The 23261-nt window shown below is 31.8% G+C and overlaps 2 protein-coding genes and 1 pseudogene across 2 annotated transcripts; 2 read left to right on the top strand and 1 right to left on the bottom strand.

Annotated features, from left to right (window-relative positions):
• Positions 1–4771: 4771 nt before the first annotated feature.
• On the top strand, positions 4772–8719 carry LOC134279520 (uncharacterized). Its single transcript, XM_062761929.1, has 4 exons — positions 4772–4855; positions 5097–5297; positions 5428–5523; positions 8640–8719. Exons 1-4 carry the CDS (start codon positions 4792–4794, stop codon positions 8660–8662), a joined length of 384 nt encoding a protein of 127 aa, XP_062617913.1. The 5' UTR covers positions 4772–4791; the 3' UTR covers positions 8663–8719.
• A 2452-nt stretch (positions 8720–11171) lies between these two features.
• Positions 11172–13265, bottom strand: LOC134279521 (uncharacterized). Its single transcript, XM_062761930.1, has 2 exons — positions 13262–13265; positions 11172–11854 (listed from the first exon to the last, which is right to left on the bottom strand). Exons 1-2 carry the CDS (start codon positions 13263–13265, stop codon positions 11172–11174), a joined length of 687 nt encoding a protein of 228 aa, XP_062617914.1.
• Positions 13266–13566: 301 nt separating this feature from the next.
• Positions 13567–18665, top strand: LOC134279519 (lariat debranching enzyme A-like; annotated as a pseudogene).
• Positions 18666–23261: the final 4596 nt, after the last annotated feature.

The raw sequence follows: 23261 nt of genomic DNA, 5'->3' as shown, positions 1-23261 counted from the left end.
AATGACATAGCTTTAGTAATGATGCTCTCAATGCAATTCTAGTCATCAACTATGGAGCTTGAATTTATTAAACGAATTTGAGTTATGTACGGAAAACCTCGATCATTCAGTGCTAGAGTGTCCCTAGCTTAAGAAGGGGATCTCTGCCTTCCAAGGATATGATCGCCTGTAAGCACGGTGTTTTAAACAAACAAACATTACAAAGTGGAAACACTGAACATATTCATCTCCGCGTACATTAATTTGATCTATTTTATAAGGTATATGAATAAAAACATGATAAACAACGTTGAACCTTACTTGGACAGGTCCGAGCATTTCCTGAGATCAGAAACCAGACGTTAAAAAGATGTGGCAAACAATCCACTTATTTGTATCTATGAATAGCGAGAAATGTATTACATAGACACAAAAAGTAGTAAAACGTGCCGCTTCTCTAAATTTTTAATCAACTAAATCGCATCCAAACTACCCATGTTGAAACTGAAAGTATTTTCTTCTTTCACTTCCGTCGCAACGTCACACATGCGCATTAACGGTTTATAGAATATTCCGAAGATTGAACCCGATTACTATTATGCTTGTGAATCGTGAAAACGAATTTTCGGCCGTCTATGCATTAAATATTCAACTTATGATTTAAACCATACTAATTACTGTTCTATTATCGATAGTTTCAAATATTTAAAGCGATTTTTACACCCAAATCCTAAAAGTATAGATGTTAAAAAGATTTTTCAAATTATCATTTTTCAGCAAGTATGGTTTAAAAATGTGAAATTTTCTTGTTTGATGCCCGCTGCCCCACTTAATTTTTATGCCATATTAGGGAGAGAACATTGGAAAATAACGTGTTAATTTTAAAAAGAAATCTGTAGTCAGAATATCAAGCAGCAATTTATTTTTACTAGTAATGAACTTTATAATTTTGTGCTAAATATGTTTAATTCGCCCTAGAAAGTAATATTAGGTGGATCAGCAGATTAAAAAAATCATTAAACATTTAAACAAGCATATTTTCTCTATGATTCATATGTTTAAAAAATTCTTTTGCTTTTAATTTTAGAAAGCTAGAATAAATATCTTAATTTCCGCATTTCCGTCATTTCACGAGACAATGTCTATTTTTAGTAACAATCCTTTCAAAAGGAGGCCCGGTTGACCCCAAAATTTACACTGATCTGGAAAGGACAAATACTCAGATAAGATTCTGAAAAGTTTCAACAAAATCTGTAGTTCCGTTATTTCTATAGGATGGTATGGATCTTTACCTTAACATGTCAAATAAAGATGAATTTCAAATTACAAGTCTAGGACCATCTGCAATAAGAGAGCGTCAATCTAGTCAGACAATAAACTCCTCTTAGTTCAAATACAAGTTTAATTACATTATATAAACATCATATAATAGTCTACTAAGGAGCCATTTTAATATCGTGTGCATTTAGGCAGGCTTATTTTTAAGTTAGCCGTATAATTAAGACATTTCGTGTATGATATCATTTTTCATACCATGTTTTTGTTATGTAACGTTTAACTGGGATTTGGGATAAAGGCATTTCTCTGTCAATGATATTTTGCCCCTTATATAAATCTGTTCTAAATCCATAATTTGATAACAGTTAAACTTTTACTTTTAATACAAAATTTGTTGTACAGTATACACGATGAATTATAAAGAGACTGAACTAATGAAGAAACCTACCTTCTTCCGTGAGGGTATGGTCTGGGTGGGTCTTGATGACTGAGGCCTGTAGATAACGAGTTCTGTGGAGTACTCCCATGGCCACCACCGGATGGATGATAAGGGTAGGTCTCATGGTGAAAATGGCAGCAAATATAAAGGTCGACATCACAGCCATCACAAACATGTGCTTCCATTTTGTTTCAGCTGGCTTTGAATCTTTGGTCTTGAGCATCTTTTGTGTTTATTTTTTTTCTGCGGTTTTCAAAAAACTTCCATTAAATAAAAAACTTTATTATATCGGCAATTCTTAATCTCCATATTTTCTGTTGACCATATAAATATCAGTTCAACGTTATGGCAATAAAAATTAACCGTCCATTCTATCTTGCGGACACCAGAACAATGCCCACAGCTGATCACTAACTGTCGTCGCTATATGAAGATTTTGACTGACAAGATTAATGCAAGAGAAGACAATACGAGGCATGCGATCTGGCGGTCTGACATAAATTCTGTAGGGAATGAGACTGTGTTCAATTCATAATAATGACCACGTCGATGCATCTAATTTCCTGTAATGACAGCAATTTTTAAATGTTTTTGCTGATTATGTCTTATGTTGAATTTAATCAAGTGATTGGAATATTCATGAGTTACTAGTCATGCCATATACAATCATGTTATTAACCTGTCATAACATCTTTTCACGAATCTGTACTCTTAAATTCTATCAACTTAAAAGGTAGAGGACATATTTTGAAGAAAAAAAATTCTCGAGGACCCAATAAAAATGAAATTACATTATTAATTTTGACTTTCTAATTTATTCATTACGGTACATTTTCCATTAAAACAGATGAAATGCAATTAGAGATGGTGCGAGTTTGTACAGCCTTACGCTAAGAGATAATTACAATAATTATATTATATATTCGGCCTATCTAAGCATATAAGCTCTGGTCACAGTGGCGATCACGGACTTTCCCCATTGTCACCTGGTGATAGGTTATTGATTTACAATAAACTGTCCGGTGGATTACCAGGTGAGAGAGGACCGTCAAACGAGACCCATAAAAATAATGCGCTGTGGTCATGGACCCAAGTTGACCCACTAAAGAGAATGGACGTGCCAGCAAGTTACAACCTCATGTCGAAAGTTCATATTCCTACTGTCGGAACTAAAGAAAATCTAAAATTTTGTGATATTTCATCATTGAATGTTTACTTTTGTAGATTAATTGAAACGAAACCAGCATATGTTTTACTAACATGACTCTCAGCCCTTAGTCAATATAATATACTTGAACTTAACATAACAATGTAATCAATAGGCTGTAATAATCAATAGGTGGTATGTATATCATAAATTATAGATGTCTATGGATTTCACAACCCGTGGTATAATCTCACTGGACGAAGTTGAGTCAACAGATGACAATTAATACCCGGTATAACTTTGAAATATGTAAGTCATAGCAGCAATAATTTATGGGCAAGGATTAAGTTTTTTGCCCACAAACATACTGATCAAATGCTCTATGCTACCGATTCTTCGATTACTGGGGCCTTAAAAGCGCAAGGTCACTGAATTCGTTGAATTTCAAAAATTTACATTTTAAAATTGGAAAACTTTGAAATGAAATGGTGATCAAACATTCGATCACAAAATTAAAATTGTGAAGATATTTTTTTACAAGCTATATTGTTCAGTTCCGATATCTCACTTCCACTGAGGACCCTTACATGAAATACATGGAGATAAGGAACAGTATTCAAGCTCAAAAGTCCATTTATCAATACAATATAGGAGCAGAGCAATCACGGGCCTCCGAAACATCGGAGGTGGAATTAGGTGCCATGGAGGAGTAAGCACCACCTGCAGACAAGTCACATTCGCCGTGCGTGTGCTCCATGTCATGATTGGGAAATAACGGGAAAATGCGTCGTCAATTCAGTGTATAAATAATGGATTAACAATTAGTATGAAAAACTTCAGTCAGTACTTGACTCAATGATAAATTGTATTTGCTGACAAGGTCCTTGTATCGACCATAGAACTTACGAATTTAAGACTTTAAACGAGGCTGTTGATATTTTTGTTTCAACAACTTCTTTGTCAATAATTTACCTTGTTTTAGAATTTGTACATACGTAGAGCATGCTCATGCGTATCGAAATCAACTGAGAGATATAAACTCCAAAGTAAGGGAAGTTGACGATTGAAAAGTTAAAGTCATCACGTTTATCACAGAGCTCAAAGAACACAAAGAAGTATACCTATGGCGGCGTTAATAAGCTACACATTTTAACTGATCGACAGAACATTCACAAAACGTTTTAGTGGGGAAATATTGAGGGTTTAGCCAAAAAAATGTGAACATTTTCGCGGATTTAATTAAGACTTTCAATGAGAACTATCTGGGAAGAAGTCTCAGTTTGATTACTAACTTTGCAAGTTTTCTTAGAGCATCGCTAAGAAACGGGACCTTATTTAAGTTTTTCATCAATTCTTCCTTCTCCTTGTTTTCTCCCTTTTATGAGAATAAGTATTAACTGTGTTTTATATTTATCTGTGCCAGAAAACCCTCCGTGTATGTTAACAACTTAGTTAAAAATTTTTGGTCAATAATTGTGACATTAAATTGATTCTTTCCAAGAAATGACTTGTGAAAAAAAAATCCGCAAAAATTTCTATAGAATTCTTCCAGATAGTTCTGCCTAATGCCCTAAAAATGTTTTCAAAAACCCATTTACACTTTTTGAAATTCTACTAAAATTTTCTTCTCCAATCTAATGAACTTTTGGTTGATTCTTACATGATTTCAGTTATACATTTAGATAACTGACGAAGTGCATTCAATTTTCAACATTTTTTAAAGGTTTAGTACACATTTATTCAGACTGAATACCAAATGAAATTTTAATAAGCAAGTAAACATATCCTGAAATTTTATATTATAACACAGAAAGATACATATATGTTATAGGACTTAGAGGCATGATGTGTAGGGAAGAGGTATCAGGTTTTAAGACCCAGGAAATATAGCGGACTTCCGCAAATTGTTAACTGTGTATCTTATTTGAAGAAGAAAACTATTACAAAAATGTACTGCACTTTATTTTCATATCTACTTATACTAATTCTTCTTCAATTTAATGAAATTGATGGTAAGTACTATTTATGCAAAGCTATTATTATTTAGCTAAAAAGGTTTTTTTTTCTATTATAGGTCAATATTTTCAACGTGAATGAAAGTTTAAGTTACTTTAGTACTATATTATTGTAATAATATCATATTGTAAATTGACAAAGCTTTTTTTCTAGACAAAAAATAAAACCTTTTGTAAAAAGTTGTTAGTTTAAAAAATGAGAGGTTTTGTCGTTACGTACATTGTTTTAAAATTTTAGCTTGTGGTCCTCTTCCGTCGGTGCCCTTTGTGGATACAAACCAGTCAACGTCCATTAAGTATGCCAACCCTGGAACCGTACTTCGTTTCAGGTGCAAAAATGCAACATCTTCGCCTGAACTTCAAGAGAAACTTGCAGTGACAATGATCTGTCTTTCCAATCACACATGGGCGGTCCACGGGGCCTCGCGATGTGAACCTGGTAAAAAGAATTTTTTTCAAGACAGATGAAATTCAAGATTTGCTTCCAAATCAAAAAACTTTTAATTAACAGGCAAGGAAATAGTAATAATATATATGAATTACTTACTATAGTGTATTTTTTCTTACAGAGAAGTGTTATATTGCTTTTGCAATATTCCTGACGGCTTCGGTTATAGCAGTTTCAGCAACTCTGACTTACATCGTGTCACTGACCATTATTTGGCGTAAGTTCTGCTGTTGCTTTTAATGAATTGAAAAAAATAAACATTGATAGAAACAATAAGATTGATTGATTCATATAAAATACATGGTTACTGTCTTGAAATATGAGCGATATTTGGGCGAGGGTAAGAAAACGTGATAGAGGGCGAGGCTTGCCGAGCCCTCTTACGTTTTCGACCCGAGCCCAAATATCGCTTATATTTCAAGACAGTTATCATGTATTTTGTTTATCCTGCAACAAAATTTTACATTTGAACGTCCAAAACAAGCTAATTCCGATAGATTTAGGCACATCGCCGCAGTTGAAACTATGACGCCATGGCGTAAACATTGCAGCATACGTGACGTCACAATGCTTTTGGAACGTCGGAATACATGCACGAGGCTATATTAGGGCAGTGACCGGATAAAGCTTTGGTTTATTAGGTTACCTTTATTAGGTCAATGCAAGGGGTAGTTGCAGGATAAAATACTGTTTAACGTCCCTCTCCAGAATATTTCACTGATATGGAGACGTCACCATTGCCGGTGAAGGGCTGCAAATTTAGGCCTATGCTCGGCACTTAGGGCCTTTGAGCAGGGAGGGATCTTTATCGTGCCACACCTGCTGTGACACGGGGCCTCGGTTTATACGGTCTCATCCGAAGGACCGCCCCATTTAGTCGCCTTTTACGACAAGCAAGGGGGTACTGAGGACCTATTCTAACCCGGATCCCCACGGGGCGAAACAATAAGATATACTCAAACTTCATGACATTGAGTTTTGATTGTAAAAATTGACGTGATAATGAAATTGAACAATTATTTTGACGATGTAAAAAAGATCAAATGCAGCAATATGCTCACTATGAACAAGGTACATGACTGTATAGATTAGTGCGGATTTCCCTGGCATTGTTACGTTTCATAATTTATTACCTTTTTAGTACAACGTCCTCACGTGTGTCGGGTCGGTGTCGACACGAAGAAATCTCAAAATCAATCGATGCGAATGAAACAATTCTGCATCAATTTTGAATTACTTTCCTCTAAATAAATTTTAGATTATTACACTTCGGATCCAGAAATTTTTTTTCCTTTAAAGATCTACTCAAGTCGCAAAAACTCAAACATATAAATATATATCTTGGCAAAATAAAAAATAAATAAATAAAAAAAAAACATGTAAACTCTTTTTCGCAGACATAAAAAAAATCATTGGTGGGGCGGGGCAGGGGTCTTCTACACTTCTCAAGTTCTTCCAATTAAATTAACTTCTAAGGGTTCGCGTTTTCTTGGAGGGTAGGAGTTCCAGAGACATTTTAATGTCCTGTAAAGGAAGATTTGTGGGTAAATATAATTTTTACCTGTCCGCCGGTCTGCCCGTTTGTCTGTTCGTAAAAACTTTAACCTTACCCATAACTTTTGATTGATTGGAGCTACTTGCATCTTTGGCTTTCATTATTTCACATATGTATAAGTAGTTGTGACTAGACCTTTTTCTTTGAATTTGATATCAACATTGCATGTATTTATTATCACCATTATTGGAGTTTTATGAAGAGACTTACTTTTACAATCGACGACTGACTTCTACAGTTTATACATAGACCAACTCCAGTTACTAAAATGTAAAAGTCATCTGTCGAATGTAAAAGTAAGCCTCTTCATAAAACTCCATTATTAATTGATATTATTTCTTAATTCATAAAAACAATTGTTTTGTTCATCTACGAGGGTTGTCCCAAAATTTCGTAGACTGAGTTCAAATCTTTTAAAAAAATTAATGTATCTTTATAAAATTTTCAGGGTGGATAAAGCGTGTTCTTGGCAGATAAATTACGAAGTTTTATGATGTTTACTTGAAAACTTTTCGAGTAATAACATTTAAAGTGATATCGTTCTCTAACACCCGGAGCAATCTGCAACGTCAAAAAATACTAATGTCAACAGTTCAATTTTTTGGAGAAAATATTTCAATTACCAGAATCAAATTATAAAATTAAACAAAACGGTTATAGTTATAAATGTGAAATATCTTAATTACTATGATATGATCAAACATTAAAATATGTAAACAAAGTATATGCATGTACAGGTATGAAATAATAATAATTTGAAAACGCTACATTTCTACGGTCTTTTCGTATGTTTTCTCTAAGGGAGTTGCACAATGCAACTCTTGTCCATTTGTAAGCCCTGTCTTTTATTATAGCTACTGTTATTCACATATACATAGAGAAATCGTTTTAGTCATTTTAAATACTTAGGGTGAGAAAAAGTTTCCTAGTCTACCAAACCGTTATAACTGGTACATTTTTGTAAGAGTGAATTCAGGATCAAAACATTTGATCATAGTCCAGTGCGCCGCCTGTGCCAACGCAGCCGCCATTTTTCAGAAAGTCGGATTTCAACCTCATGTATATAAAACGTTATAAAAATCATATTTACAAAGCATAAACACCAAAATGTGGGGAAATGTAGTTAATAGAACAGTATTAATAATTTTCATTTCCATTAAAAAAAAATACGGGATAGTAATTACTTTTCCGTAGGATTTTAAATATAATGTACCAAATTTTAATTGCAACTCTTGGGTATTGCACCGCCTACCTACACCAGACAATGAAATGTGTCTTTTAAATTGGAATAATTTGTATAGTTACTCCATATTTGTCCATAAATTTATCAGATAGTGTTGGTTTAATCTATGTACGAAGTTTCATTAATATATGACATCGGGTTCCTACAAAACAACGCTTGTCTACGGAATTTTGGGACAACCCTCGTATGTACATGAATATAATTTTTTGTAAAACTTTGTGAATGGTGTATGGCTATTAAGATTGTATGCATGGGTGGGGACTATAAAATTTTTTGGAACATCTGTCCAATCCATTTGGCATAGTGTCAATAAAATATGTCCAAAACAAAAAGACCATTTTTCTTTGGGTACCAACTTTTAAATTTTGACCATGGAGACCAAAGTTAAGTCCATATCTTAGAAAATTTTCTTTGTACAATGCACCAAAAATTTACGTCCATTTTAACTCTTTCCAAGGAAACCTGTAATATTTCTTATGATGAAGTCTTTGTCTATTTGTTGTAATAATTTATACCAATTACATGTACTTTACAGTTTTGAACAGAAAAACAAGGTAAGTATGTTTAAGTACTTTCTGTTTAACTTTTTAGTATATTTCAAATCAACTGAAGATTCTTTTTTTACTAAGGCTGAAATGTCTCATTTGATAAAATCTCGTTATAAAGAGATCATTGTCATTAACGAGGTGAAATGACTAGCTGCAATAATGTAGCGCTCTCCTTTTTTTTTTTTTTTTTTGGGGGGGGGGGGCTACAACTCCTCTTAGGATCTCCGTAATGGTGCAAGTGCGGGAGTGTTTCACTCCCGCACGCATTTCAGCTAAAATTATCATTAGACTTGTTTTTCAATAATTTACCTCGTTTTAAAAAATTGTTCATACGTAGAACATGCTCTTGCATATCGAATAGCTGAGATATATAAACTCCGTATGCAGGTGATGAAGGTACCATTAACGTCTTTTTCACGTAAAATATCCAAGAATGAAACAGATGTGTCAGGTTCTGTGGTATCTTTAATCTCAAGCTCCCCGAGCTATAGGAATGGAAATAACTATTGTTAGTTGACAATACGTTGTCGATATATCTGAATGTGAAATATGAAGTATTGGGTGGTATATATGTTTTTTTTTCTTTTCAATCGGTATGTAAAGAACATCCATCATTTCATTTCATGTGACAAACATCACAGAAAACCTTTTCGGCAAATTTATACAAAAATAAATAGCTTACTCTTTACGCGGGGGAAATGATTCGTACTTATAGAAAACAAAGAGTTTTCAGTGTTTTTTTTTCTGCTTGATTTTTAGAAAACGGTGTTATGGATGCACGACCAGTCTCAATTTTAATACCATGCATTAAATGACTTTTTATCCACTTACAGATATCAACAATTAATCAAGGACGCTGATGGCGAAATTTACAGAAAAGAACCATTGAAAACAAACATTTGAAGAAATTGTGAAGTCACAATAATCAATTGACCATATTAGTTTCTTTCCTAACAAATATTTAAATTCAATTATACCTTTTTAGTCAACCATTTATTTGTACACAGTATCCTAACAATCAATAAATCCAAAATAAATTTACAATTTTTCTTTATTTTCTTTTTTTTCAAAGCAAGAATAGGCCAGTGCCAAATTGATTATGATAAAAACTTTGTTGAATTCCAAGATTGTTTACATTCTGACAAAGCAGGTACACTTGTACTTGGTTAAGGCAAGATTTTTTTGTTTTATATTCAACTCGCCTGCAAACAAAACATGACGACTTACGCCAGAAAAACACCAGGATATTTTTTTAACAGAAAGCATAACATGCAAATTTAAAATTATCCACAAATTAACAATAAAGTACAGAAAAGTAATCGTTTCACTAGCCTACTTACGTCACAAATTTGTTCACAATGTTTATTTTAAATTTCTGATATTGACCAAAAACTGTTATGAAACTGAGCGGTCTGTTAGACTATTTAAAATAAAGATATTCATTAGACACATAACAAATATCATTGATATTAAATGATACGGCAAAATTGAGAAATTATGCGGAATGATTGCATTCTAGGGGAAACATTAGCATTTGATTTAAATTCGTAGTTTGTTTTGTGTGTGTATTAAAGTTTTACCAATAGATTTATCGCCGATAGATTGATAATACGTGTATTTACAAAATTACTATGTATTTTTTTTTATTTCTATCTAGAAATACAACCCCACCTACCAACAATTATGATAAACAATAAAATTAAAAATAAAAGAATTAACAAGTTACATAAGACCGAACTTCCTCTTGTCAAGAATTGGTCTTGAATAAAATCATAGAACATCTGTTGGATACATTTCATTTTGCAAAACAGCTCACAATAAATCACGCCAAAATTTAATTTTGTACGTTTTCATATGACAATTATGCACAAGAGAATCGATGGTGTTATCAAATAATACGAAAGGGCTCACAGTTCTCTGATAAGTAAAACACTCCATGTTTTAATCTGAACCATAAATTTTCTTCTCCCAAAAGTTTTGCTGATTAAGTTGAAACTTGTCAATATGATCTGGAGCAGAGAGCACAGATAGTCAGATATACAGAGGAAGTGAATTAGTGATGAAAGATCAATGTCTTATTTTCATTCAAAATACACACAAAAGCCTTTGACACAGGTGAGTTAAAATTCATGGTTTACTTTGATAATGCATTGTAAATCAGTCTCTAAAAACTTAAAGAACAATCAACAAGCCTTCAATGGTGTGTTCCAGACACATTTAGTATAAATTTACCGATATTGACAAATTTCAGTTATGACATATGAATTTCTTAAATTTTATAGACCTCATATTAATTGTCTCCAACTATGAAAAAACTGAAAATCTCAATAAATCAACAATCTATTCAGTTTAAAACTTTGCATTTTCTGTACATGTAACCATCTTTCGGAGGCAAATGATATTTCAGCAAGTAAAGGCATAAAATATTGAGTTTGTCTGATAAAAGATAATTCACAAACCATGAAGACTACCAGCTTTTAAATTGTTTCACTGCATTTTACTGTGTATCAAGGTAAACATTAGCTGTCACAATCAGTGTATAGCTGCTGATTCCGTCTTTTTAATCTCTTTGACTGAGGACTTTCTTCACATTCTGTTCCTTCGTTTCTTTTTTGCGATGATTTATCAGTGTCCCCTTTACTTTCATCCTGTGTTGGTTTTGGACTAGATTCTTTGACACTCCCCTCTTGCAGTTCAAAAGATTTTTGCTCTTTGAGAATTTCTTCAAGTTCTTCATCACTGTTTGGCACAGCTAACTCCAGATGAGCTCCAGATTGCGAGGTTGAAGCTTGGATTTTTTTCTGTGCAGCCATCACCTCTAAAAGTTCTGGATCCGCATCGTCAATATCAGATTCAGTCCTGACCAAACTCCTGGACATAAATTCTGTCTTCCTGTTAGAAAACACACTTTTCACAGGAGAAGATTTTTCATCCTCAGAACTTCTGAGTGATGTATTAAGTGATGAGCCCTCTGAGTCAATATTGACATGTTTTAAGGGTGAAGCTAGCTTTTCATCTGATGAATCTGATCTTTGAGCTTCTTTTTGTGCTGACATGATTTCACTAAATTCATCTTCCTCATCAGAGATAGAAATCTCGTCTGGATTGAAGCTGGCATTCTGGTCATCAGTGGAGAGATTCAGACATCCTGATATGAAACTTTCATCTGCATTACTGGAGGATAAGAAACTCCTTTCACTGCCTGAAATTAAAAAAAATAATTAAAAATAAACTAAGAGAAATCAAACAACAGTCCAAAACAGATGATATGATGATTTGCAAACTATTATGTTTGAACACATTATTCCCCAAACAAATCATACAAAGGCATACTCTTAAATTTATCATTGGCAGTGATAAAAAAAATCAGAAAGTTGTACATATATCAAAATTCAAACATCAGTCAAACATAATCACCAACAAAGACATCACAAAGGCAACAAGAAAAAATGATGTGTAGTTTCTAAGACAGTGCCACATTAGGTCAAACACTACTGTATTGATCAATTTGATTCATGTCTGTAAAGGGGAATGACTCCTTTAGTTTTTTGTTTTTCCAAGTAAAAATAAGTGTTTCAAATAAAACCATTTTATTCTATTTCTTTCGACTCAAGAGAGAAAGCTTAATTTTTCGACTACTTCCGATTTACACCGGAAGTTATTCCAGTGGATGCGTTTTGCTGACGATTGTAAATGTGAACATAAGTTTTATTTGCCTTTATTCAAAACGGTTGAATTTTTCAAAAAATCTTGAAATTGAATATCACTTCCGGGTGTCGACCGTAAGTGACGGATGCAAAATCAAAAGACGTCATGCATAACTCAAAGAGATGTTTTATCATCCCCGAAAATATCGTGATTCAATCTTGAGTGGTTAACAAGAAAAAAATGCTTGGACAAAATGGAAATTTAAAAAAAGAAAATCTGACAAAAAATGTGACCGGAAGTGATTTTTCAAAAAATAAAAAATGTCTGGAGATATCACAACAATGCATCATTCCTGTAAAAATCTTTGAAATCGGTTCAGTAGTTTCCGAGAAATCACCTGTACTATGAAAAGGGAATAATAATAATAATAGGAAACATAAGAAAAACAGTAAGGTCTTCCGAAGGAAGTCGGAAGACCTTAATTAAAGTACCACATGTAGTGTTTTCCCTTTCTTCAAATTAGAGGGTTTGAAGCCAAGGATTTGAGTTGAGGTTTGAGAATCATGAGAATGTAATCTCTGTGGACCTTAAAACATTTTATTTCTACGTGCCATTTACTCTGAAAATTTACTAGTCCAGATGTTGTGTATTCCAAAATCTTGTCCTATATAAACAAAAAGTGTAAATTTTCATAAGCAGTACTAGATTCAAGTTAATTGATGGAGAATTTTGTTAAGGTAGACAGTGATTTGTTTTAAGCAGATGTTTTGTAGCATGAGATTTTGAGATGCAACAAAAAAAGCAGTAATGAAATGCTGTATTGCAATACTTGCATGTAACTTGAAGATTTCTTTTTATTTTATATTGAAATTGGTGAATACTCATTTCGGATTTTAATTCATAAGTAATTAATTTTACTGGTAAATAAAAATATTATAGAGCAACAAATGTTCATTAATACCCATTCTTTTTATTATAAGGAGATCCGCAACTATTTACTAGAAGCATTATGAATTATGAAAAAATGCATTACGAAGTTCAAAAAGAGTCAATATTGAAAGTTTTTCCATACATTACTGAAGACATATTAAAACATAAATCCCTTCAGAAGATTCAAGATACAAGAGAAATAATTACTGTATATTATGCTTTTCTAATATAAATCTCAGTAAAAAAATTATTTTTATGCTGCATATTCAGGTATTCAGATTTCAAAAATTAAAGATGAATTATGTTTCATTTCAGATATAGACCAGTTGAAAATTTTTGTCCCATGACTGGCCCAGAGGGATTTATAATTTTGGAAATGTTAACATGCTGCTGAAGAAGAAGCAATATTTCCGGGAGGAAGTAGGGGCAGGAAAAAACTTGGGGGAAACCCGGGTTCCCAAAGATCTCCTTTATCACTTAAAGCCAGAATACCTGGTTCCTGCTCATCTTCATGTTAAATTCCCAGCCATTGTTCAGCATCAGGCAAGCATTATATCATCTTATTATGTGTTTATAATCTGATTATTTTTTATATTTTTTTAAGTTTTAATGCCTAAGTCAAACATTTAAAAATTTTTTCAAGAATTATGTCATATAGAAAAATCAATACTGTTCTGATTTTGATAGGAGGTAGATGGAAATCAAAAACAAAAAAATTTTTATCTCTGGATAAATGTTTACCAAGAAGAAAATTTTTACAGGTAAAAAGAAAATATGCAGAAGATTTCTTAGACATCTTATTGAAATTAAGGATATATACTGTAAATTTATGGAAAAAGTAATTATATCTTTATCTTATTTGTTTATGAATTAGATTTCAAAAATTCATTTCATCGACGAAGCATTATATATTTTTCATTTCTTGTGAATTTATGGTTGTATGTACATGTAGATTTTAGACATACCACATGATGTAGAAAAGCCAATGAAAATAGAGCTAGATCCTGAATGGTTAGCCATTTTGAAATCAACCAATCATCTACTGAATTTAAAGATGGTCAGATACATGCCGGACCAGGCTCCAATGAAAAGGGGGTAATTTACTTAAAAAAGATCTTATTATAGTTCTCAGACATCAAGTGAACTTTCCCCATTTAAATACAAGTCTGTTTAGTGATTAGGACTTACGCATAAGATATTGTCAGGTTTATTCATTAAACAAAAATGAAATAGATATTATAATGAATAAAAGTATGTACATGTATATGAGAATTACGAATTTTTTCTAAGGCAGGGGTCAACACAATTTCTGCAATCTCCATAAATAATAGGATGACCACTTTTTTACTGACTTTACCCAGATCCTTTAGACAAATCTTTTAATGTATTTCTCTTTTAGGTGGGATTTCACTGTGACAAAGGAAGATATAATCAAATACTAGAGGACTTTGGTGGGGATTTGTCACTTCCTGAAAATTTTGAGAAAACAGCCCTGTCCATAACCCAAATGAACCAAAGAAGAAATCACCCCCCCTTTTTAAAATCCCCAAACAACTCTACTGTGTACAATGTTGGATCTTACAGGTTTATAGCAAGCATCTCGACGCATATAAATAAACCTTAAAGCCGCGTAATCCGAAACAGGCACATTTTATCTTACACGATAAAAGTACATCATTACATAGATAATATATAAAAATAAATTATAAGATTGATTTTTATAGTTTATTACAACAATCCTTACAAGAAAAACATAGATCAAAAACTTTATTGACAAACAGAAGTTCCTGATGGGAAGTTAAGATTGTTGTGAAGTCACCTTTGAAAAAAAGATTGAAAAAAATAAATTTATAGGCTATATCTAATTATGGAGATAATTCAAACCCGAGTATTTTTTCCATTGGTAGAAGGCTAAGTCATAATATCCCTTTTCGAAAATTAAGAAATTAATTGAACATAATCCATAGTAATTTTTATATTAATAAGCATATTTAAAGGAAAATCAGATATTTTTTACAGATTTTTAATAAAGGAAGTTAAGGCTAAAATATTTTCCTTGTGCAGGTATAAGTACTTTGTTGTGAATAAAATGCTCGGGTTTGTTCTTCATGAAATGTAAGCGATAAATTTAATTTTTCGAATGTGATTTCACGTGATATCAACATAGGATTATTTTTTGTGTGACCTAACAAAAATTATTTTTTTAACTTTTGAATTTTGATATTTTTTAAAAAGAAAAAGACTTTGGGGATATAATTTGACAAAAGTTGAAACAATTTATGGACAATTATTTTTCAAGAAGAAAAACGAATATATTTTTTTGCGATTAGAATTGGACCAAGTGGCTTTAATATATCTTTTTTAATATTGAAGTTTAAATTTTCAGTGTTCCAGGAACTTAACAGAAAAAAATAGAGTGTTCAATCCTGTGAATAATATTTCAATGCAATTTAATGTGTCTGTAATTTAATTTTTAAATTAAAATTTCCCCCCCTTTTTCTGCATGACAGATACTTGGGAAAACTGGGAAAACATCACACATTTTAGTCATTAATCATTGAGCATTTTCTTTTATGATAGCCACATTTACATTTAATGTCTTTTTATGGAGTTTGAAACAAATACGTGTTATAACAAATAAGTGTCATATAAATCTTATTACATGTATAAGATATCTTATCTTACAACTCAATTATTAATAATTAACTTTCCCTCACTATTATTTCTCTAAAAAATATGATTTCAATAACTACAGATCCGAATGCAGTGTTTTTGGGTAAAGACTCCCACATCAAGTTGGAGACTTTGTCTGCCCTGGAGTCTGCGGGGGAGACAGAACGAGGCCACAGAGGGGGGTGACGAGGGCGATGATGTAAAACATGACACGGAATATGAGTCAGAACCAAGCTTCATTTCTGTATCAGGTATAATTCTCTATAACATAGTTTAAAGGTGCATTATTATAGCATGGTATTTTTGATCTCATAGTCATTTAATGGCTTGAATGCAGAAAATCAAATTATTTTGGAATAATACAAGGAAAATTACTGTTTGTCTTTTATTTTTTGTTTATAGTGGATTGACTGTGACATCCATTTGAGATGAAATCTTATTTATTAAATTAGAAAGTTTCATGAAAAACTTGTTAATAAAGATGTGGCCCATTGAGCTGAAAAATATCAGGAACAAAAACATTATCATCTGTAAATTTAAAGCAATATGAGCTGCATTTTTGAAAATTTTATTTTGCTGTTAAAATGTGTTATCATGATAAATTTGTGTGTAACTTAGACCTTTATGATCAATTAGTCTAAAATAAAGCAGAAGAAAGACTTCTTTTACAATCCAATGTACAGTTTTATATAAGAAAGCATTATTGTACAGGACGACAAAAATGTAATTTTTATTTAATTGAAGCTTATAAATAGTCCTTCCATCACAAAAATGAACAACAGAAGTTTATTAATGTTATTTTTTCAGTAATGGAAATAGTTGTTTATAATTTTGTAACAAAAAAATCTGACATCAAAGTTACAGCTCATATTGCTTTAACTTTGTTGTCTTAAAATTGAAGTCCCTGAATTTGGGATATTGCATATCCTGGAAAATTTCAATTTGCTGGTACATGTAACAGTATTTTATTTAACGTACAGGGGATGTTTTATTGACGATGTGTTTTGTTTTGAACATATTTTATTGAGTAAATGAAATGGATTGGAAACAAGTTCTGTACAACTTACTAAGTTTCTCTCTTTATACAGTACAACTTGTCATGCAAATTGAAGAAAAATAATTCAATTGATACAAGAGAAAAAAAAAACAATAACAATATGATGTAATATATCAACTAGAGAATCTACATGTTTCATCAGTGAATTTATGAACAGCAGCAAAAATACTACATGTGTTATTTATCTGTAAAGGCAAATTAATGTCACCACATAATAATAGATTTGAATCAATAGAAACCAAATCAAGCGTGAATAAACAATTAAAAAGATTAGGTACTTCTTGCATAAGAATAATTTATACATTGTCAATTTAGTTTTATATCCTCTCTCCATTATTATTCTATAATTTTTAAAAATTTAAAAATTAAAATAAAAATGAATTAGTTTTTTAACTCAACATGCTAAAATTCACTACAAAACATTTAGTAGTTTTTACTATAGATTATTTATTAGCTATATTATAATATAATACATACTTAACTTTTAATAAATTTATTCCAAACATTTTGATAAAAAATTAATTCCACTTCAAAGAAGAAATATATACTGTGTATGTTATGAAAACACTAACTTTTACTTGGAAAAACAAAAAACTAAAGGAGTCATTCCCCTTTACAGATGTTAATAAAATTAATCAATAAGTAGTGTTTGACCAAGTGGCACTGTCTTAGAAACTACACATCATTTTTTTTGTTGCCTCAGTGATGTCTTTTTTGGTGATTATGTTTGACGGATGTTTGAATTTTGATATATGTACAACTTTCTGATTTTTTTTTTATCATACCAATGATAAATTTAACAGTATGCCTTTGTATGATTAGTTTGGTTTATAATGTGTTCATAAGTAATAGTTTGCAAATCATCATATCATCTGTTTTGGACTCTTGTTTGATTTTCCTTAGTTTATTTTTAATTATTTTTTTTTTTATTTCAGGCAGTGAAAGAAGTTTCTTATCCTCCAGTAATGCAGATGAGAGTTTCATATCAGGATGCCTGAACCTGTCCACTGATGACCAGAATGCCAGCTTCAATCCAGACGAAATTTCTATCTCTGATGAGGAAGATGAATTTAGTGAAATCATGTCAGCACAAAAAGAAGCTCAAAAATCAGATTCATCAGATCAAAAGCTAGCGTCACCCTTAAAACATGTCAATATTGACTCAGAGAGCTCATCACTTAATACATCACTCAGAAGTTCTGAGGATGAAGAATCTTCACCTGTGAAAAGTGTGTTCTCTGACAGGAAGACAGTCTTGATGTCAAGGAGTTTGGTTGGGACAGAATCTGATATTGACGATGCTGATCCAGAACTTTTAGAGATGATGGCTGCTCAGAAAAAACTCCAAGCTTCAACCTCGCAATCTGGAGCTCATCTCGAGTTAGCTGTGCCAAACAGTGATGAAGAACTTGAAGAAATTCTCAGAGAGCAAAAATCTTTTAAACAGCAAGAGGGGAGTGTCAAAGAATCTAGTCCAAAACCAACACAGGATGAAAGTAAAGGGGACACTGATAAATCATCGCAAAAAAGAAACGAAGGAACAGAATGTGAAGAAAGTCCTCAATCAAAGAGATTAAAAAGACGAAATCAACAGCTATACACTGATTGTGACAGCTAATGTTTACATTGATACACAGTAAAATGCAATGAAACAATTTAAAAGCCGGTATTCTACATGGTTTGTGAATTATATTTTATCAGACAAACTCAATATTTTATGCCTTTACTTTGCTGAAATATCATTTGCCTCTGAAAGATGGTTACATGTACAGGAAATGCAAAGTTTTAAACTGAACAGATTGTTGATTTATTGAGATTTTCAGTTTTTTCATAGTTAGAGACAATTAATGTGAGGTCTATAAAATTTAAGAAATTCATTCATATATCATAACTGAAATTTGTCAATATCAATAAATTTATACTAAATGTGTCTGGAACACCATTGAAGGCTTGTTGATTGTTCTTTTTTAGAGACTGAGTTACAATGCATTATCAAAGTAAACCATGAATTTTAACTCACCTGTGTCAAAGGCTTATGTGTGCATTTTGATTGAAATTAAGACATTGGTCTTTCATCACTAATTCACTTCCTCTGTATATCTGACTATCTGTGCTCTCTGCTCCAGATAGTATTGACAAGTTTCAACTTAATCCGCAAAACTTTTGGGAGAAGAAAATTTATGGTTGTTCATATTACAAGATGAAGTGTTTTACTTTACTTATCAGATAACTATGTGCCCTATCGTATTATTTGATAACAGCCCCCCCCTTGAATTGTTGATATCACAATTTATGGAGACATACATATATCTTTTGGGACATTTTGAAATACATGTAGTTTAAAAATGGCAAGATATTTGTGAATATAAATATTAATGGTAGATGACTACAAGATAAAAGTAGTTAGACCTCAAGTATAAGAGATGAGAGTTGGCATATACATGTATACAGTATTTTAAAAAAAATATTTATATGTACCGTATTCTAAGATTTCCTGAATTATTAATATTTTCATTGTGTTACAAAGGGGAGGAGGATTTGTACGTTAGATGCCAATGGTTAAATTATTAGTTTAAGTGAAGATGGTAAGAATGACATGGTACACCAACTCCTCTGCTACTTTAGTTGTACTGTTCAAACGGTCTAAAAATAGTGTTTCCTCTCATCAAGATAAGTTGAGATTCAAAATACATGTATGGGACCAGTTAGAGAATGATGCAGTGCATTTGCTACAGGCAAAAAAAAAAAAATGACACAATTTTTCTTAATTACATGTATCATTGATTCTCTTGTGCATAATTGTCATATGAAAACGTACGAAATTAAAGTTTGGCGTGATTTATTGTGAGCTGCTTTGCAAAATGAAATGTAATCCAACAGATGTTCTGTGATTTTATTCAGGACCAATTCTTGACAAGAGGAAGCACGATCTTATGTAACTCGTTAATTCTTTATTTTTAATGTTATTGTTTATCACAATTGTTGGTAGGTGGGGTTGTATTTCTAGATAGAAATAAAAAAATACATAGTTATTTTGTAAATACATATATTGTCAATTTATCGGCGATAAATCTATTGCTAAAACTTTAAATACACACACAAAACAAACTACAAATTTAAATCAAATGCTAATGTTTTTCCTAGAATGCAATCATTCCACATAATTTCTCATCTTTGCCGTATCATTTAATATCTAATATTTGTTATGTGTCAAATGAATGTCTTTATTTTAAATAGTCTAACAGACCGCTCGGTTTCATAACAGTTTTTGGTCAATATTAGAAATTTAAAATAAACATTGTGCACAAATTTGTGACGTAAGTAAGCTAGTGAAACGATTACTATTCTGTACTTTATTGTTTATTTGTGGATAATTTTAAATTTGCATGTTGTGTTTTCTGTTTAAAAAATATCCCGGTGTTTTTCTGGCGTAAGTCGTCATGTTTTTGTTTTCAGGCGAGATGAATAAACAAAAAAATCTTGCCTTAGCCAAGTACAAGTGTACTTGCTTTGTCACAATGTAAACAATCTTGGAATTCAACAAAGTTTTTATCATAATCAATTTGGCACTGACCTATTCTTGCTTTGAAGAAAAAGAAAATAAAGAAAAATTGTAAATTTATTTTGGATTTATTGATTGTTAGGATACTGTTTACAAATAAATGGTTAACTAAAAAGGTATAATTGAATTTAAATATTTGTTAGGAAAGAAACTAATATAGTCAATTGATTATTGTGACTTCACAATTTCTTCAAATGTTTGTTTTCAATGGTTCTTTTGGATCCTCTGTTATCAGCGCTCCTTGATTAATTGTTGATATCTGTAAGTGGATAAAAAAATCATTTAACGCATGGTATTAAGATTGAGACTGGTCGTGCATTCATAACACCGTTTTCTAAAAATCAAGTGAAAAAAAACACTGAAAACTCTTTGTTTGCTATAAGTACGAATCATTTCCCTCAAGTAAAGAGTAAGCTATTTATTCGTTCGTAAATTTGCCGAAAAGGTTTTCTCTGATGTTTGTCACATGAAATGAAATGATGATGGATATTCTTTACATACCAATTGAAAAGAAAAAAAAACATGCAGTAATATTGCACCCAATACTTCAAATTTCACGTTCAGATATATATATCGACGACGTATTGTCAATTAACGGTTATTTCCATCTCTATGTCGATACGATATATTCCGGTGAGCTTGAGATTATAGATACATGTACCACAGAATCTGACACATCTGTTTCATACTTGGATATTTTACGTGGAAAAGACGTTAATGGAAATCTAACAACCAAGCTCTATGATAAACATGATTGCTTTAATAACTTTTCTATCGTCAACTTCCCTTACATATAATGCAGCAATATACCTTCATCACCTGCATACGAAGTTTATATATCTCAGTTGATTCGATACACAAGAACATGTTCTACGTATGAACAATTCTTTAAAACGAGGTAAATTATTGACAAACAAGTTTAATGATAATTTTAGCAGAAATCCTAGGGAGTGAATCACCCCCGCACTTGCACCATTACGTAGAGCCTAAGAGGATCAACCAAGACCCCCCCCCCCCCCCCAAAAAAAAATATGAGAGGGCTACATTATTGCAGCTAGTCATTTCACCTCATTAATGACAATAATCTCTTGATAACGAGATTTCATCAAATGAGACATTTCAGCCTTAGTAAAAGAGAATCTTTAGTTGATTTGAAATATACTAAAAAGGTAAACAGAAAGTACTTAAGCATACTTACCTTGTTTTTCTGTTCACAACTGTAAAGTACATGTAATGTGTATAAATTATTACAACAAAAAGACAAAGACTTCATCATAAGAAATATTACAGGTTTCCTTGGAAAGAATGGACGTAAATTTTTGGTGCATAGTACAAACAAAATCCTCTAAGATATGGACTAAACTTTGGTCTCCTTGGTCAAAATCTAAAATTTGTTCTTACCCAAAGAAAAAAAGTATTTTTGTTTTGGACATATTGACAATATCCCAAAGGGATTGAACAGATTTCCAAAAACTTTTATAGTCCCCACCCATGCATACAATCTTAATAGTCATACACCATTCACAAAGTTTTACAATAATTTATATTCATGTACATAGATGAACAAAACAATTGTTTTTATGAACAAAGAAATAATATCAATTAATAATAATGATGATAATAAATACATACAATGTTGATATCAAATTCAAAGAAAAAGGTCTAGTTACAACTTATACATATGTGAAATAACGAAAGCCAAAGATGCAGGTAGCTCCAATCAATCAAAAGTTATCGATAAGGTTAAAGTTTTTACGAACAGACAAACGGGCAGGCCGGCGGACAGGAAAAAATTTTATATAAAATTTCCTTCACAGGGCATTAAAATGTCTCTGGAACCCACCCTCCGAGAAAACGCGAACCCTTAGAAGTTAATTTAATTGGAAGAACTTGGGAAATGTAAAACCCCCCCGCCCCACCAATAATTTTTTTATGTCGGTGAAAAACAGTTTACACGTTTTTTTTTTAATTTATATTTTTTTTATTTTGCCAAGATATATATTTCTATGTTTTATTTTTTTTGCGACTTGGGTAGATATTTAGAGGAAAAAAAAATTTTGGATCCGAAGTGTAATAATCTGCAATTTAGTTAGTGGAAATAATTCAAAATTGATGGCAGAATTGTTTCATTCGCATGATTGATTTTGAGATTTCTTCGTGTCGACACCACCCCACACAGTGAGGACGTTGTACTAAAAAGGTAATAAATTATGAAACTTAACACTGACAAGGAAAATCCGCACTAATCTATATCTTGATCATAGTAAGCATATTCCTGCATTTGATCTTTTTTATATCGTCAAAATAAATTTCAATTTCATTAATTATCACGTCAATTTTTACAATCAAAATGTCTTGTCATGAAGTTTGAGTATATCTTATTGTTTCTACCAATGTTTATTTTATTTCAATTTAATATTTTTAATTCATTAAAAGCAACAGAGGAGCTTACGCCAAATAATGGTCAGTGATGCGATGTAAATCAGAGTTGCTGAAACTGCTATAACCGAAGCCGTCAGGAATATTGCAAAAGCAATATAACACTTCTCTGTAAGAAAAATACACTATAGTAAGTAATTCGTACTTATTATTACTATTTCTTAGTCTGTTCATTAAAAGGCTTTTTTTTTTTTTTGGAAGCAAATCTTGAATTTCATCTTTCTTGAAAAAAAATTCTTTTTACCAGGTTCACATCGCGAGGCCCCATGGACCGCCCCTGTGTATTGGAGAGCAGACCAT

Source organism: Saccostrea cucullata, unplaced genomic scaffold (assembly GCF_032062105.1).
Source record: "Saccostrea cucullata isolate Sc308-1 unplaced genomic scaffold, CSIRO_AGI_Scuc_v1 ctg15449, whole genome shotgun sequence".
NCBI classification, from domain to species: domain Eukaryota; kingdom Metazoa; phylum Mollusca; class Bivalvia; order Ostreida; family Ostreidae; genus Saccostrea; species Saccostrea cuccullata.
The sequence above is the reverse complement of the archived record's forward strand: the minus strand, read 5'-3'. Positions and strand labels throughout refer to the sequence as shown.